Source organism: Bubalus bubalis, chromosome 1 (genome assembly GCF_019923935.1).
Source record: "Bubalus bubalis isolate 160015118507 breed Murrah chromosome 1, NDDB_SH_1, whole genome shotgun sequence".
Classification (NCBI taxonomy): domain Eukaryota; kingdom Metazoa; phylum Chordata; class Mammalia; order Artiodactyla; family Bovidae; genus Bubalus; species Bubalus bubalis.
Window position 1 is genome coordinate 98,672,259 of NC_059157.1, and position 16,649 is coordinate 98,688,907.

Sequence of the window (16,649 nt, forward strand, 5' to 3'; positions counted from 1 at the left end):
TCAATTTCTCTGTAAGTTAATTTGAATATCTATTATTAAAAAGGGGTTAAGTTTGGTACTATTCAATGAGAGGAGGCCTAAATATTTTAGAGAGTATCTCAAGGTCAAGCAAAATAATCCTGCCTTTACAGCAGTGGTTTTCAACTTTGGCTGCATGTTAGAATCACCTGGATAGTTTAAACAGTCACAAATATGCCTTCACATCCCTAGGTTCCACGTTATTTAGTCTCTGGAAGTAGGAGTCAAGCATCAGTATTTTTAAATGTTCTCCAGATGATTTTAATACATAGTCAGAATTGAGAATCACTGCCATCAAGAAAGAAGAAAATTAAGAAGGAGCAGCTCAGAGAAGAAATTAAAAAGATGTTGAGTTTGCTATAGGGCAGGACAAAATTGACTATATTCTTGTTGCTCTGAAATACAAGGTTATCTTTTTTATAAGTAAGTGTGATGTCATCTTTATTGACAAGCTAAAAAACTAAGCTACAATAATAACTACCAATATATTTTTCTTCTCTGATATAGTCCATCACAACATACATCATCCAGGGGCAGCAATCAGCATCAAAAGAGAATATCAGGGTAGTTATTTATGTATCTACTAACCTCAAATTATGATTAAAAAAAATGTACAAACCGAACTTAAAAAGCATTTCTGAAAATGTCTCAAAGTTTTATACAGAAGAACATGGGAAAAAAGTCTAGGTAGCTTTTTCTAAGAGACTCTTCCGTGAATATCAGTTCTTTAATTTAAACTTGAGTTCAGTAATTCTGTACAGATTCAAGCATGAGAGGTATAAAATTATAAATAAAGACATAAAGACAGTAAAAATCCAGAAAATAAATTCTAAAAAATATAAGCAGTTAGTTTCCATGGTTAAACTGAAGGATATTTAACAAAACTTCAATGGCCTTGACCATTCTTGCACATTTTTTCCTTATTAAGGCTTCATCTAGATTTTGTTCTGTGAACTGAAGCTGATCAAGGATTGTAGGCAGCAGAAGAGTCACAAAACAGTCAGCTGAGGAACAGTTAGCAGCATCTATGACATCCTGGAGAATTCACCACCACCAAAGATTAAAAAAAAAAAAAGAGAGAATGCAGGAGGCACAGTCATCACTGAACTGCAACACTCTTTAAATTTCTTATACAGATGATTCTTGAACAATGTGAAGGTTAGGGGTGCCAACCTCACCATGCAGCTGAAATCTGAGTATAATCTAGTTGGCCCTGGCCTCCTGTATCTGTGATTCTGTATTTATGGATTCAACTAACCTTGCAGACTGTGTTGTACTGTAGTATTTACTATTGGAAAAAAAATCTACATATAAGTGGACCCAAGTAGTTCAAACCTATGCTGTTCAAGGGTCAATTGTAATTACTTCAGATATTCTTGACCTGTGTCTCCTATTTAAAATCTACGCTTTCATCCAGTTTTGAGGGCTATGATGACTTTTTTATCAAATGGACCAGTCTCAAACAAGACCTTTTAAAGTGGACTCTGACTCAAAAATTATTCTAAGTATGTACTGAAAACAAACATCGTTAAGATGCTAAATGCAATTACAATAACAAGAGACACTGGTATTAACACTTTACAACCACAAATAATTCCCATCAGGAATCTCACAGGGCTTTTTCAAAGCTAAAACTGATTAAGTCAAGATCAACATGAAACAGAAAGAATAATTTGTGGATAATCCTTAACAAATATATTTAATCACTCATACACATTTTGGTTTGTGCAGAGGATCTAGTCATGACAGTCATGAGAAGGTAAACATTCTAGGAAAATGCTGGTATAGACAGAATGGGTATAAAAACAGGGAAACAGTAGAGAAAACATAATGACCTAGATAACAGAATCTATCAGAATTTAATGGCCTCTATGAAAAGGGCTTTTTTTCAGCCTGCACTGTATGATATGTGAGATCAGTTTCTGGATCCCAGATTCAATCCATGTCCCCTGCAGAAGAAGAGCAGAGCCCTAACCTACTATGCTGCTGCTACTGCTAAGTCTCTTCAGTTGCGTCCGACTCTGTGCGACCCCAAAGACGGCAGCCCACCAGGCTCCCCCGTCCCTGGGATTCTCCAGGCAAGAACACTGGAGTGGGTTGCCATTTCTTTCTCCAATGCATGAAAGTGAAAAGTGAAAGTGAAGTTGCTCTGTCGTGCCCGACTCTTAGCAACCCCATGGACTGCAGCCTTCCAGGCTCCTCCGTCCATGGGATTTTCCAGGCAAGAGTACTGGAGTGGGGCGCCATTGCCTTCTCCCTAACCCACTACACTATAAGGGAATTCCCAGTAAAGGATTTTTGTTTACATCCTTAAATACCTGACATGTTCCACTCCATTTGACTGACTTAATTCAATGTTCCTATATATCCACTCAATAAAAACAGCAGAAACTATCTACTGAGATAGACAGAATATAACTATTGCCAAGTACAGTCATACACCAACAAACCATACAAATCTTAGTCATACCTTTACTTATTATACTGAAAGGAGCATATGTAAGTTATTTAGTGAAAACACAGGAGTCTCACTAATTTTGGGGACTTGGCCAGAAAAATGAAATTCAGTAACTAGGGAGTTACTACTAGAGGCAGGGAGTCCAGTAATTGCTAAGTTTTCCTAAAGGGTATGAACAATTGGAAATTTATTATAAACATATAATAAACATTTTAGAAAACTGTCTACTGAGAATCATAAGAGTGGAAAAGTCAATTTGTTAGTCACTCTGGTACCTCAAATATTTCCTTGAACAACTCCAGGGCTAAAATAGGACAGTTTTCTGATCCATCCAAAGGTTGGCTTGACCAACGAAGTAGGGCTACCGTAGGTTCTAAACACTTAGAACGGGTTCCCAGAATGGTGCTGCCAGATGGAGTTTGCTCAAATATCATCTGTGTGAGCACGTGGCGCAGCTGAGTCACTGAACAGAAGGCAAGAAGTAATTCTAAAACCTGTGCAATATAAAGTCTTCATTAAGGTCTATTTCATTAGACTTCAATGCACAAAGTAACCAAAAGATGAAGTTGGAAATGATATTTACTTTTAAATAAAATAAAATAAAAATTAAAAGTTGCTTCCCATTTTTCTCGGAGTATTATTTCTCAAAACGTGTCATTAGGTTCCAGAAGGTTACAAATAAACTTGTTAATGGTAATTACTTCAGTTAAGAGGACTATGGGAACTGAAGAAGGGCAACCTCAACTAATGTTATATACCTTCCATAGTACTTAATTTTTCTTCAGCACAAACATCAGTTGTCTCATGCTAAGATTTATGAACTGCTATAAAGTGTCCTTTAGGATAATATTTAAAAATGGCATCCCAAAGCTTTAAAACTTTAAGGATGGCTATTTCCACAGTTTACATAATGCTGGCAATACGCCCCTCAGCCTGCTCCCCTGGTCTACCACATTTCTTTTGTGCTTCATAACTAAGCCTTATGCCACTACATAGCATTCCACATCAACTTGTTTATTAGCTATTAAGTTAAATTCCACCTTATTTAACATACTACCAACTTATTAAAAAAAAAAAAGTATTGGTATCTCTTTGTGTGCTTATTTCCACCTTTATCTGTTCCTTGTAAATGACATACAATTGGGATTTGTGTTTTAATCAACCCGACAGTGTCTGATTTTAATATAATTCAACTCATTAGCATTTACTATGTTACAAATGATAAACTCTTTGACTTACTTTCTTTTAAACACAAATTGTAGTACTTGTTTTTGAATAGATAATACATTCACTTGGTTCCAAAGTCAAAGGTACTGACCTGACCTCTACCTAACATTCCCTGGAAGCAACGGACACTATCACCAGTTTCTTATTTACCTTACCAGAGATTATGTACTGCACATAGAAGCAAATACTCTCATTTACAATTTCTCTATAAGTGTAACATAGACAGAAATAAAAACATAATAGCTAATGCAAAGCTAGATGTTTTCCCCAAAGTGAATTACCTGAATAACTAGCAATTAGATCACGAGAATTCCATCAAAACTCCTGAATTCCCTTGAGTCCCCTTCCAGACAATGCCTCAATCACTACTTTGACATCAGATTTTTGACACTAGACATTAATTTTACCTTAGCTATTCTTGGATCTTTGCATTTCCATATAAAATTTTCAATCAGCTTGCCATTTTATATAAAAAACTCACATGGAACTTTATATGCAAATACAATCTTACAGTGTACACTTTCACATGTTTTAGCTTAGCATTATGTTAGTGAGATTCACTTGTATTTTCACATGCAGCTTCACCTCATACATTCTCATTGTTGTATAGTATTTCAGTGTATAAACATACCACAGTTTATTTGCCCATTCCACTGTTGTTGGCATTTAGGTTGTTTACAATTCCTGGCTATTGTTAACAACACTGTTGCGTTTTGTACATGGTGAACACATGTATTCAACTCTGAGGTAAATTAAAGAGTGGAATTGCTGGGTCATAGTTTATACATGTATCCTATGTTAGTAGATAATACCAGTTTTCATAAAAGGTTTTACCAATTTTCAGCCCATGAGTATTTCAACGTTCTTTACATTATCTATGTTTGATAGTATCCATATTTTAAATTTTAACCATCTTGTGGGTGTGTAATGGTATTGTATTACCATTTAAATCGGCATTTCCCTGAAGATTAATAAAGTTGAGCAACTTTTTCACTCTTTAAATTATTAGTGGCCTCTCATGAACAGAAAAACTCTTAATTTTAATGTAATCTAACTTACCAACATTTTTTCCTACATAGTTCATGTTTTTGTTTTCTGTTTAAGAAAATCTTCATCCCAAGGCTACACAGATATTCTGCTAGGTGTTTCTTCTTAAAGTTCACTATTTTCCTTCCACATTGAGAGCTACAATCTTTATAAGACTGATTTTTTCATCTGGTGTGAGGTAAGGGTTAAAATTCAGCTTTTCCCCATATGGATATCCAATTGACCAGTATCATTTACTGCAATGATCATACTTTTAAGAGTGTACTGTTATCAATCAGGAGGCTATACTCTGTGGGTTTGTTCTGCACTGTACTCTGTTCCACTGAGCTAGCTGTTTACCCTTATGACAATACTGCACTATTTTAATTACTGGAGCTTTGCATTACACTTTAATATCTGGTACTATAAGCCCTCTAGCTTTGTTCACTTTTTTCAGAATAGTCATTGCTATTTTTAGACCCTTGCATATCCATACAGAGTTTATAATCAGCTTCCCAATTTCCATATACACCAAAAACAAAAAAAACCTAAAGCTTGCTATAATTCTGACTGACCTAATATTGTAAACTCGTCCAATCTATGAACTTGCTATATCTGTGTTTATTTAGGTTTTTTCTATTAATGTTTTGTAATCTCAGAGTAAAGGCCTTGTACATGTTTTGTTGGGTTTACCCTAGGCATCTGCATTTAAAAAAATCAGTAAATAGTACCAGTTTTAAACTTTCATTTTCCATTTAACACTTTCTACATCTTTTGTGAGCTGACTGACATCTCTCAACTATGTACATGGGAGTGGAATATGTGTCATAGGGTTTACATGTGTTCGACAGGCACCATGAAACAGTTTCCCAAAAGGATTATGCCAGTTTATGAGGATTCAAGGAGGGTTCTAAATATTGGTAATATCTAGTTTCTTGCTTGAGATCTTGGTTACATGGCTGTGTTCATTTTGCAAAGATTCAGAGATCTGTGCACTTATATTTTTCTGCATATTGTAGTTTTTAAAAACTTTAAAAACAAAAAGCTATATATACCTTTGAAGAAGAATCAGGATCCTTTCCATTAAGAAGACCTAATACTTGATTAAGACATGAAGAAAAGTGCTCATACCTAGGTTTAAAATAAAAACATACATCAAATGCTAAGTATGAAACTGATACATTAAAAGGATTTATATATAAGACAATCGTACTGTTCAGATGTAAAACTGGTTTTGCAAAGATTAATCAAGATATGTATATTCTGGAGAATGGTACAACCTTATTTACCTAAGACAAAGTAAAAAATACACACATACCCTTGTTATACTTTCACATTTCAAGTCAGAAAAACAAAAAGAATGGGAACATAAAGCACATGAAAACATTCTGATTTTAGTCTACTGTAAATAAGTAGAGTCCAAGTTTACTAAGTGTTAAAAGGCAGTTTTATTTACTATAAATACATTTTGGTTTAAAAAAAGTCCTACATTTGTCAGATAGCCATACCTGGTAAGATAATCAGCAATTTTAGGATTCTTAAGAAGATCCACCAGTAGATCAACTGAATACTTTCTGGTCAGTGTGCCATCCCCATTTATGAGAATATTAAATATTAGCTGAAATGTCTGATGAATATTTCGTGCATGGAACAGCTTAAAAATAAATCAGGAAAAGGATATTATACAAAAAAAAGTTTACGTTGACACCACACTAAAACTCAGAGAGTCTCAACAACTTTTAAATTATCAGAGAATATAAACTTTAGAATCAGTTTCATAAATTGCAAAAAAATTTTTACCTTTTCCCCAACCTCTTCGTTTAATGTCAAACTGGATAATATTGAAAGTGCAAACACAACCACAGTTAAACTACTATGGGCCAAGAAGCTTATAAGAGTTCGATAAAAAGATTTCACATTATTCTGAAGAAGAAAAAAATTTAAAAATAGATTAGAATGAAAAAATTATGAGTCTTACATTTTGTTTTAGAAAGTTTATCTTGCACAGAATAGGTAAACTTTTATTAAATATTATTACCAACTTAGAGATCATTCAAGGTGTAAGTGGAACTTTCACAAATTGCTTACAGTAGTATGAACAGGTACAATCTGAGTAAACAGCAGTGTGTAGTTTGAGTTTAGGAGCAAATGTTTACCTTTCTCAAACAGTTTCATGGCTCAAAATAACCTCCACCAACAAAACAGGATGAGGCCAGAAAAATCCAGCACATGAACAAATGAGATACTGTTCAATTTAAAACTAAACAAGTAATACTGAATATTGTACAGCAAGGGAACTGTTCATAAAGAAACTTAAAGAATCAATGAACTTTCCTGATTTAATATATTTCTAACAGTGGTTCAGATAAACCTCATTTGAGTTCCTTCACTTCTCACAAGTACTGGTAATGATGCTACTGCTACTGCTAAGTCACTTCAGTCGTGTCCGACTCTGTGTGACCCCATAGACGGCAGCCCACCAGGCTCTCCCGTCCCTGGGATTCTCCAGGCAAGAACACTGGAGTGGGTTGCCATTTCCTTCTCCAACGCATGAAAGCGAAAAGTGAAAGTGAAGTCGCTCAGTCATGTCCGACTCTTAGCGACCCCATGGACTGTAGCCTACCAGGCTCCTCCATCCATGGGATTTTCCAGGCAAGAGTACTGGAGTGAGGTGCCATTGCCTTCTCTGGGTAATGATACTAGGCACTTATAAATCTTTTTGAGAAAGTTGTAATTGATTGTGTAGAAATACAAGACTGAGGTAAATGCAACTGCCAATGGCATGTCTCCTCTCTATTAGCACAAAACTCAGCATTTCTTATATTATTCAACACGACAAATAATGAGATGCTACAGAAGAAAAACTTCTAGTATATAAATTAACATTTGTATTAACTCGTCTTAATTAAACATATATGAAGGCTAGAGTACTTCAAGTTATTTACGTCAATCTGATGCTTTGTTAACTTTGATAAGTCAACTAGACAACACAAATTCTTCTTAAATTTCTTTTTAAAGAAAACGGTGAGCCTACCACAAAACAAAAGGAACATTTTATAAACTTCTTACCAAAGTCTTTATGTGTGTTTGAACAGAAAGATTGTGCCGGCAAAGATTTGCCAATAATCCTAGACAAGGCATTGTCAACTCATCTTCAGAAGACTGACTGTTTCAAGAAAAATAATAAAAGATAAAAATACTAAGTTCCTTCTAAATTACTCAAAAACAGTCATTTACACATTTAAATTCCTTCCTTTTTATAAGCAAAAAGAAAAATCTGATTAACATGTGAAGACTGCCAAGTTTTGAATAGTATTGATCATTTATTTCATGTTTTGAAAGTCAATGATCCTATTCAATTTAGCATAAAAATATAGAAATAATTATCAGAGTAATCATATGCTATCTTATCAGTATATTCCTTCAAGAAGATTAAATATAAACATAATTTTAAGTTTTAGTAAGCTTTTCTGTCTCAATCAATTCATTTCATAAGTTTCTGTTATAAAAACTGAAGCTGTTTTACACCATTTGATCCTTGAAATCATCCAATGAATAAACAGGAGTCATTATCTCAGTTTAAAAATTAGGGGAAAAAATTATTTAAGAAAAATTGAATTATTACATATTTTAGTTAAAAATAAACCAGTAAGTCAACACAATGTGTTCCTGAAAGTGAAAGTTTCTCAGTCTCGTCCAACTCTTTGTGACCCTATGGACTATACAGTTTATGGAATTCTCCAGGTCAGAATACTGGAGTGGGTGGCCTTTCCCTTCTCCAGGGGATCTTCCCAACTCAGGGATTGAACCCAGGTCTCCCACATTATGGCAGGTGGATTCTTTACCAGCTGAGCCACAAGAGAAGTCCAAGAATACTGGAGTGGGTGGTCTATCCTTTCTCCAGCAGATCTTCCCAACCCAGGAAACGAACCAGGGTCTCCTGCATTGAGGCGGATTCTTTACCAACTGAGCTACCAGGGAAGCTCAATGTGTTCAATGTGTTCCTCTTTCCCTACGTATTTTTGCTTGTCATTGTATTTCTTGAATGGTTTCATATTATTTTTTTCTGTCTGTGAAATGGTTTTAAAAAGAAAACTTGGGACTACAAGTTGTACAGATGTATGTTTTTACCTGATTGGTTAGGTAGACTGTTTAGTTAAATTGAAGAGAGTCAATTGATAGCTTATATTTGTTTTTAAAGTTAAATTAATCCTGGATAAGAGTTGTTGTTGTTTTTTTAAAGGGGTTAGTCCTTGACCACTAGTTTGACACCACCTCTATTTTAGGTGACTTGTTTCACCAGCAGGCCTGTTACTCTCTATGACTAATTGTGTAAGTGCTTATAATGGAATCAACTGTTCTTCTACATTAAAAAAAAAAAAAAAAAAAACATAAACCAGTAGATTATTTGGTTACATGTGTGGTTGCATACTCACATATGATCTATCAGGAATGTAATTAATTCATCTATATTGGCACCAGAATGCAAAATTTTGATGTTGTATGTTAACCTCTGCAGAAGCTGAATGCACTGAGAATAAGAAAATAGCAATGAATATAAACACACAAAAATGTATTTGCATGATCACAAAAATGAACTCCTACACATATTCTGAGCATGTAAGCATTTTAGGATGCATTTAGAGTAAAAATCTTTTCATAGCTTAGGAAGGTTCTATTTTCACATGCAAGTAATGAGATTTTACTTAAACATACACAATTAATGAGACTTTAAAAGTTCACCTCCTGATTCACACATTTCTATACATTCTATCTCAAACACAGCATTGTGTCAGCAACCTGGCTTACTTAATCATCTTAAACTTATAGGCAAGTTGAGAATATATTCTATCAATTCTAAGATATATATTATTCATATTTTACCATCTTTAAAATTGCATGTCAGTTTAATTTGCAATGTTTTTCTTTCTTACAACTGATGGCATTTTAGGTTCAGAGAAATATGGGTATAAGAGCTTTGAGCCTATGTTAAAGAAGACTAAATCTATATAGCTTCAATTTTTAATAGAATGTTTCCTCAACAGTATGAGACTAGATGCTAACTTTAAATTAAAATTTTAAAATGAACAGCTTACACCTCAAAATGCTGACATCTGTTTATAAATCTGTCAAAATAGTCATGTGAATTTTCCTTCAATAATAGTGCTAGATGTAAATTTTCTTCTTTAGAATCTCTTAAGTGGTAGTGCATGTGACTAACCAGTTTTTAAATTTATTGATGGTGACAACTGTGCCTAACTATGCAGTATTAATGCCAGCATGCAGTACACTGTATGTCAGCACTTCATAATAGATACTATCAATTCTGATTTGAAAATAAGGAAGAATAAGCATGAAGTGGAAAGTAGGTGTGTATACCTGCAAAAACACTGAATCATTGTGGCAAGTACTGCTCCGACAAACCACTCCTGCCAGCACACTATTTAGGTTGTATGTATTCTGAAGACAGTCTCTAGTTTCATTGTCTACAGCTGTAAGTTAAAATAAAATGACACGAAGTAGATCATCTTTATATATGGCTTTCATGGATGAAAGACAAATAATTTAAAACTTATTTCATATTAAATTTACCATTATATAAAAATATAAAATATGATGTGGCTACGTTAGTTACAAATACCTCCTAATTCAGAATTTCAACCATGGTGGCTACTATACTGGACAACACAGATATTGAACATTTTTATCATCTATTTGAAATGATCTGTTACTACTTCTGTATCAGTTTTTTTTTTTTAATAAGCATGTACTAATTTTATAACCACACACAGAAATATCTCCCTTGTACCCCCAAACACAAATCAGGAAAAAAAAGTAACCAGTGAATTAAAATCTAAAAACTAAGACAAGGTAGGGAAAAACAAAAAAAGCAACACTTGCATTTTTAGCTTTTAGCTCTAGGATTAGTATAGTCTATCAAAAAAAGGATGATATTTTGATCACTAGTTATGATTTTCTAATACTGTTCATACTGACATTTGTACATGTATTTTTTTTAATTTGAAGGCAATGGCACCCCACTCCAGTACTCTTGCCTTGAAAATCCCATGGATGGAGGAGCCTGGTAGGCTGCAGTCCATGGGGTCGCTAAGAGTTGGACACGACTGAGCGACTTCACTTTCACTTTTCACTTTCATGCATTGGAGAAGGAAATGGCAACCCACTCCAGTGATCTTGCCTGGAGAATCCCAGGGACTGGGGAGCCTGATGGGCTGCCGTCTATGGGGTTGCACAGAGTCAGACACGACTGAAGCGACTTAGCAGCAGCAGCAGGGAAATGTACATTTCCCAAGGTACATCCTTTTCTGTAGATCACTGAACCCTTGATATGCTTCATATTCTGTTCCAATAATCTTAAAAAAGGATGCGTATAATATTCCCTTTACAAGAGATCCACAACAAGATAGTTTTAAGAGGTCCTGCAGCAAAGAGATCTTTTTTTCCTAAGAAATCTTTCAAATGTGAATCATCCTCCAAAAGATTCTGTAATGGAACCTGCCCTTTAAGAAAATACTAAATTCATGAAAGAGAAACTAAATACATTACCTAGTTGAGATAGCAAACTGATGATACTTAAGATCAGTGGGGCACTTATGTTTGGGTCTTCAAGTAGTTCTACAAGGCAACTTAAGCATTCACTTGGTAGTATCTGATTTGATGTAAACAATCGAGTGAGCTTCTGTCCAGAAATTACCTAGAAAACAGTCGTTAAAACGTGTTAGTTAAGAAATGGCAATTTTCACTTCTCCATCTTACATAAAACCCAGTTTTTCCAAAGTGGCACTGCCACACTTTTCCAATTTAGAAAATTCATACATGCTGTTCCCTCTACATGGAAGATCACCTATCCCTTCACTCACTAACTAATGTAATTATTCCAGTCTCGGTTTTGTTTCCTCTACTAAGCTTTCTCTAATTCTCTTCCACTAATTAGGTTAGGTTTGCCTGTTACACTATCCTATAGGACATTATAAAAAATACACATGAATCCACTTATCTGGACAAGGGACATCTGAACAATCCATGTAAGGGACAACTTATATGGTGCTGGAAATGTTCTATCTCATGATAACAGGTCGTAGCTACTTGAGAGTACACTTTGGTTTAAAAATACATAAATAAAACTACCAAGCTCTTCATTTAACAGTAATGCACTTCATGCAATGCACGTGTGTTATCTTTCAACTAAATGGTAGAAGAGTTTTTGGTAAACCTCTTGAAAAGCCTGGGAACAGAGTACATAGAAGTCAATATATAAGCCTCAAATTCCTTTGAAGTCTCTTTCAATTGTTGGTAACACTCTGCTCAGATTCATAACATACCTGTTTATTCTCAAAAATAAATAATATTTCAGATTACAATCTAAAATTCTTAACTTAATTCGTAAAGAAAACAAGTATTCTTAGGAGACAAGCAGCTCAAGTAGTAAGAAGAGGAGCACCAGAGAACCTTGAGAGTTCTCAAGGTTACACCAGAAACCTTGAGTGTACACCAGTTAGAACAAAGGCTGATGTTGCTGGGCCATTCACAATAGCCTTCTTCGTAGCAGTTTCTAATCTTTGCAAATTTAGCCTTTTATCATAGGATTAATATAACAAATAGGACATATTTTAAAATTATGTTCAATTCTATGTTGAGAAGCTGCAACATAGAATTAAGAGTAACTTTGAGCTTAATTACTTTTTATTAAACTGATGTCAATATTAATTGGAATTCCATTAAAGTATAACAAATGACAGCCGGAGTTCAAGAGTCTAAAAACAAACAGGATCACAGAAAGCTGTGGTTATATCTTTTAACACAAAATAAGCACAACTCTAGCATCATTGGGAAGTAACAGAAAAAGTGACAATTCAGCATTTTAGGACTGAAAAACTGTGAGCAATACATTTTGGTAAAGAAAAAAGGATTATGATTACTAGTAAAGAAGATTGGTCCTCAATCCAGAGTAAATTGAAATTGTAATTTTCAAGCTCGAGATCAACATGAGTTCAAATAAAAGCAATAAGCAACAGATTCAGATTGCAAATTGCCTAAGGGACAAGAGAAAAATCAAATTTTAATCCTTATTCTCTAGCATCTCCACCTCCGAGAATTGCTGTACCTCTGAAAAGGCCTGTTACAATGGAAAAACGAAAATAAGAAGCAAAGGAAAAGATACAGCTCGGAGCTCTTTTCTCTACCAACTCCAAATACGCTGAAATCCCCCACCTTTTGTCTCACCCTCCCTCTTCCTAGGGCTTTCAGTACCCTTTCCTCACTGCAGTCAGGTGAACGCGGAGAGGCCTGGGGTTGGGTGGGAATTCAAAGGTGACAATCACTCGCTTTCTATAGCAAGACAAAAAGACAGCGGTGGGAGCGAGGAGTTGCCCTTTGTTTTCGAAGCTGAGACCGCTACAGTCTCGGCCACCAAGTGAACGAAGGCTACAGGGAAGTCCGTCTCGTCCGCCATCCCCGAAGCCCCTTACTTACCTCCAAGTGCCGCAAAAGCTGAGCGGTGTTCGCCTCGGACTTAACGGCTTTATACTGACTGATGCTCAGAAGCAAAGACTTCAAGCAGGCAGTGGAGTCCATCCGGACCCGCCGCAGGGCCGCTTGGAGCGTGTACCACCACCGTCCTCCAGCTTTTACCGCGCTTTTTTGGATTTTTTTCTTCTCCACCCCCTCGCTCCCAGAAGCTTCCGATTCCGGTTGAGCTCCGGAAGTCCCTTGGCAACTTGAGGATGGCACCCTACGAAGGAAAGGGAGGACTGGGATGGAGTGGTGGAGGTGGGGGATGTCGAGGCCCAGTGTGAGTCCGTAAGGCGGGCTAGTAGCTGTCCTTTCAGACCCCCGATCTGAAAAGCCGCGAGGTTTTAGTTCGAGATCCCGTGAAGCTGAGAAATCTCGCGAGAAGTCAATTGCGGCTCCACTGGCGTAGGGGGCGGTGGGGTAGCATGGGGTCCCTGTTCGTCTGTGGGCCGTCTTTGCGTTTGCTTCCTTGGCCTTCACCGTGGGTGGCCAGTTTTTTCTTTGTGCGTCATCTTCTACCTGAGAAATGGTCGCTTTCCCCTAGTCTAGACACGGTGAGGAGCTCTGAGGAGGAGAATCTTGGGTTTTAGATTTTGAGGCGGCCCGGGAGAGGCCCATTTTTAAAATCGCTTGTTTGTCCACCGCTTCTACTGAGGAATGTTGGTTTCTGAGTAAACCTATGGCCGTTCGGATTCGGTGGCAAGTTAGTCATGCGCTTATGATAGTCGTCAATTTATTTGAGAAAGCTGGCCCAGGTGACTCCTGTGCCAGGTGTTGCTCCGAAGGCTGTTCTTACTAGCGTCAGTTTTGTAAGTGAAGGTGTCTGCTTTTATTTGGCGTGATGGATTTATAAATCTTGGTATCTAAGGAAATGGCACTGTTTGCGGTTTTTGTTCAGAAATAGTATTATGCATGTGAATATCATGAAATGAGTCAGAGTGGTTCTGGAGCTTTTTTGCTTATTGTATGGTATTGTTGAATGAAGCTTTAAAAGCCAGTTTGGAGAAAATTTTAAGAACTGGGTACACATCCTTTTTATTAAACCATTTGTCAGAAATTATGTTTTGTCAATTCAAAGAAAGCCTATTTTGCATCACTACATTTTTAAAGACGAATTATTTTTATATTAAAAAGCAATTAAATTCTGAAAGGTAAAAAAAAATGAGGCATAAATCATTGGGTAATTAATGTGTTTATGCATTTATGCATTCTGTAAACAATTATCTAGTGTATAAAGTGGGCTAATCCTGCTAGTTAGGGACCCTGCTGGGAAGGAATTAAATGTAGAGGATAATAGTAGGTACAAAATTCACCAATTAGAGGCGTAATGCGATTATGGTAAGGAGTGGAGCCAGGCTGTTTGCTTACAAATCCTAGGTCTACCTTTTACTGTGTGACCGTAGACAAATTCTCACTGTTTCGATCTCATCTTGAAGTAAAATCTGAGTAACAGTAGCATCTATTTCATACGATTGTTCATTCAATAAATAGCTGGAGCCTACAGTGTGCTAGGCATTGGTCTAAGCACTAGATTCGGTAAACAAAGTAAAAATCCTATTGTCATGAAACAAAAATCCTACCATTACATTCTGATAGGTGGAAAAAAACAGTAAATAATAAGCACAGTAAGGAAAGGGAGATGGAGAAAAAGAGAATTACTCCTCTAGAGTAATGGTTTAAAAAAGAGAAATGGGAGGTCAGGATAGAGAAAGCATGATTTGAAAAATACTTGAGTTGAAAAAGACCTGTGCTTTCTAAGGGGAAACATTTCTAGATATAATAGCAAGGGGGAAAGCTTTGAAATGTAGCCTGATAATATAAAGAACAGCAAGGACCTTGCTATGGCTGGAGTAGAAAGCGAGGGTGAGAGAGAGTAGTAGAGATAAAGTCATGTCAGGTTATAAAATGAGCTAACCAATGACGAACAGTTGTCTGGCATAGTTATGTTCTCAGCAAGTGTCAGTTACATCTTAGGTCCTTGGCAATACAGGTGATAACAGTTTGACAGCGTTAGACTTTTCATTCATAATGATAAGTGCCTCACGATTGTCCCCATTTAGATCTAAGGGAAAGGGTCAAAGCTGTGTGCTCAAAGTGCTATCCTTTGAAATCTTGCATTTTAACTTGAGCAGTCGCACACATTTTGCATCTCCATATTTATTTTAATGTAAAATAACATCTTTCTAAGAAAATCTTCACCAAAAGCTGAGCTGTGAAAAGGTCTGACATCTTTTGTCAGAGATACTCGTGTATCCCAATATGAGAAACAGCCATATTTTTAAGACCCAAAAAGGGGAAAAGGAGGAGGAGGAAATGGAGCTGGGTTCAGATGACTGAAGGCTGTACTAGCCTTTGAGCTGGGACTCTATCTTGAATTAAGTGGTGATCTCTGGTTTCAAACTGGGTCCTGATAGTTAGGTTTGTATTTTAGATTGATTACTCTGACACTCTGAGGAAGATAAGCCCAGAAGTAGGGAGAATATTTATTTTACTGGAGTCTTTCCAAAGGATGGCTGAGATAATTGAAGTGGAGTTAGCAAAAAGGTGACAAATTTAAGAAATATATATGACGTGAAATAGGTAGGACTCTGAATGACTTCAAATGGAAGAATGAGAGGCATGAAACTAGAAGGGATTCCAAGTTTCTAGTCTGGCTGATAGAGAAGACATAGAAACTGCTGAGGTAGTCAATATTAAGTATTCACGTTGTATTTCGGAGAAGGCAATGGCACCCCACTCCAGTACTCCTGCCTGGAAAACCCCATCGACGGAGGAGCCTGGTAGGCTGGAGTCCATGGGGTCGCGAAGAGTCGGACACGACTGAGCGACTTCACTTTCACTTTTTCACTTACATGCATTGGAGAAGGAAATGGTAACCCACTCCAGTGTTCTTGCCTGGAGAATCCCAGGGACAGCGGAGTCTGGTGGTCTGCTGTCTATGGGGTCGCACAGAGTCGGACACGACTGAAGCGACTTAGCAGCACGTTGTATTTTATGTTCAGTGAAATATTGTATAGCTTATCATGTAGTCTTGTATCATTCTCATTAAATTTATTTCTGGATATTATATAATTTTTGTTACTGTGAGTGGGTTCTCTTTTTCCCCTAAATTTTTTTAGTTTGTTTTTGCTACTGGTAAAAGAGCAACTGATTTGTGGTATGTCTTTTACTCAGTTTACTGACTGAAATATCCTTATTGATTCAGTTTTGCTTTCTCTCATAAATTTTCTAGCTATGTATCACCAGAAAATAATAATTGAATCCCTTCCAATATTTCTTGTCTTACTTTGTTTCATCAGTGTAATTTCTAAAATATGGAATAATCATAATGATACTATTTAGCTTTGAAGATATGCTCATTAAGTTTTAACTCCCTTAAATGTGTTTC

At 36.2% G+C, this 16,649-nt stretch overlaps 2 protein-coding genes across 13 annotated transcripts in view; one reads left to right on the forward strand and one right to left on the reverse strand.

Moving 5' to 3' along the window:
* CIP2A (cellular inhibitor of PP2A) overlaps positions 1-13,487 on the reverse strand; it is a 28,168-nt gene extending 14,681 nt beyond the window's left edge. For 2 of the 5 annotated variants that reach the window (XM_006075299.4, XR_006550546.2), the window contains exons 1-10: positions 13,223-13,487; positions 11,297-11,444; positions 10,109-10,221; positions 9,166-9,260; positions 7,799-7,895; positions 6,530-6,652; positions 6,238-6,383; positions 5,785-5,860; positions 2,752-2,970; positions 894-1,053 (exon numbers count right to left, since the gene is read on the reverse strand). In XM_006075299.4, coding sequence (XP_006075361.2) covers positions 894-1,053; positions 2,752-2,970; positions 5,785-5,860; positions 6,238-6,383; positions 6,530-6,652; positions 7,799-7,895; positions 9,166-9,260; positions 10,109-10,221; positions 11,297-11,444; positions 13,223-13,324 — 1,279 coding nt within the window. In that variant the 5' untranslated portion in view covers positions 13,325-13,487. Of the gene's footprint in view, positions 1-893; positions 1,054-2,751; positions 2,971-5,784; positions 5,861-6,237; positions 6,384-6,529; positions 6,653-7,798; positions 7,896-9,165; positions 9,261-10,108; positions 10,222-11,296; positions 11,445-13,222 lie in introns of those variants that run through there. The other 3 variants (XM_044941605.2, XM_006075300.4, XM_006075301.4) reach the window with 3 other exon arrangements.
* Positions 13,488-13,573: 86 nt separating this feature from the next.
* Positions 13,574-16,649, forward strand: part of DZIP3 (DAZ interacting zinc finger protein 3) — a 125,736-nt gene continuing 122,660 nt past the window's right edge. For all 8 annotated transcript variants that reach the window (XM_025283622.3, XM_044941583.2, XM_044941588.2 and 5 more), the window contains exon 1: positions 13,574-13,815. The gene's annotated coding sequence lies outside the window, so the exon portion shown is untranslated. The remainder of the gene's footprint in view (positions 13,816-16,649) is intronic.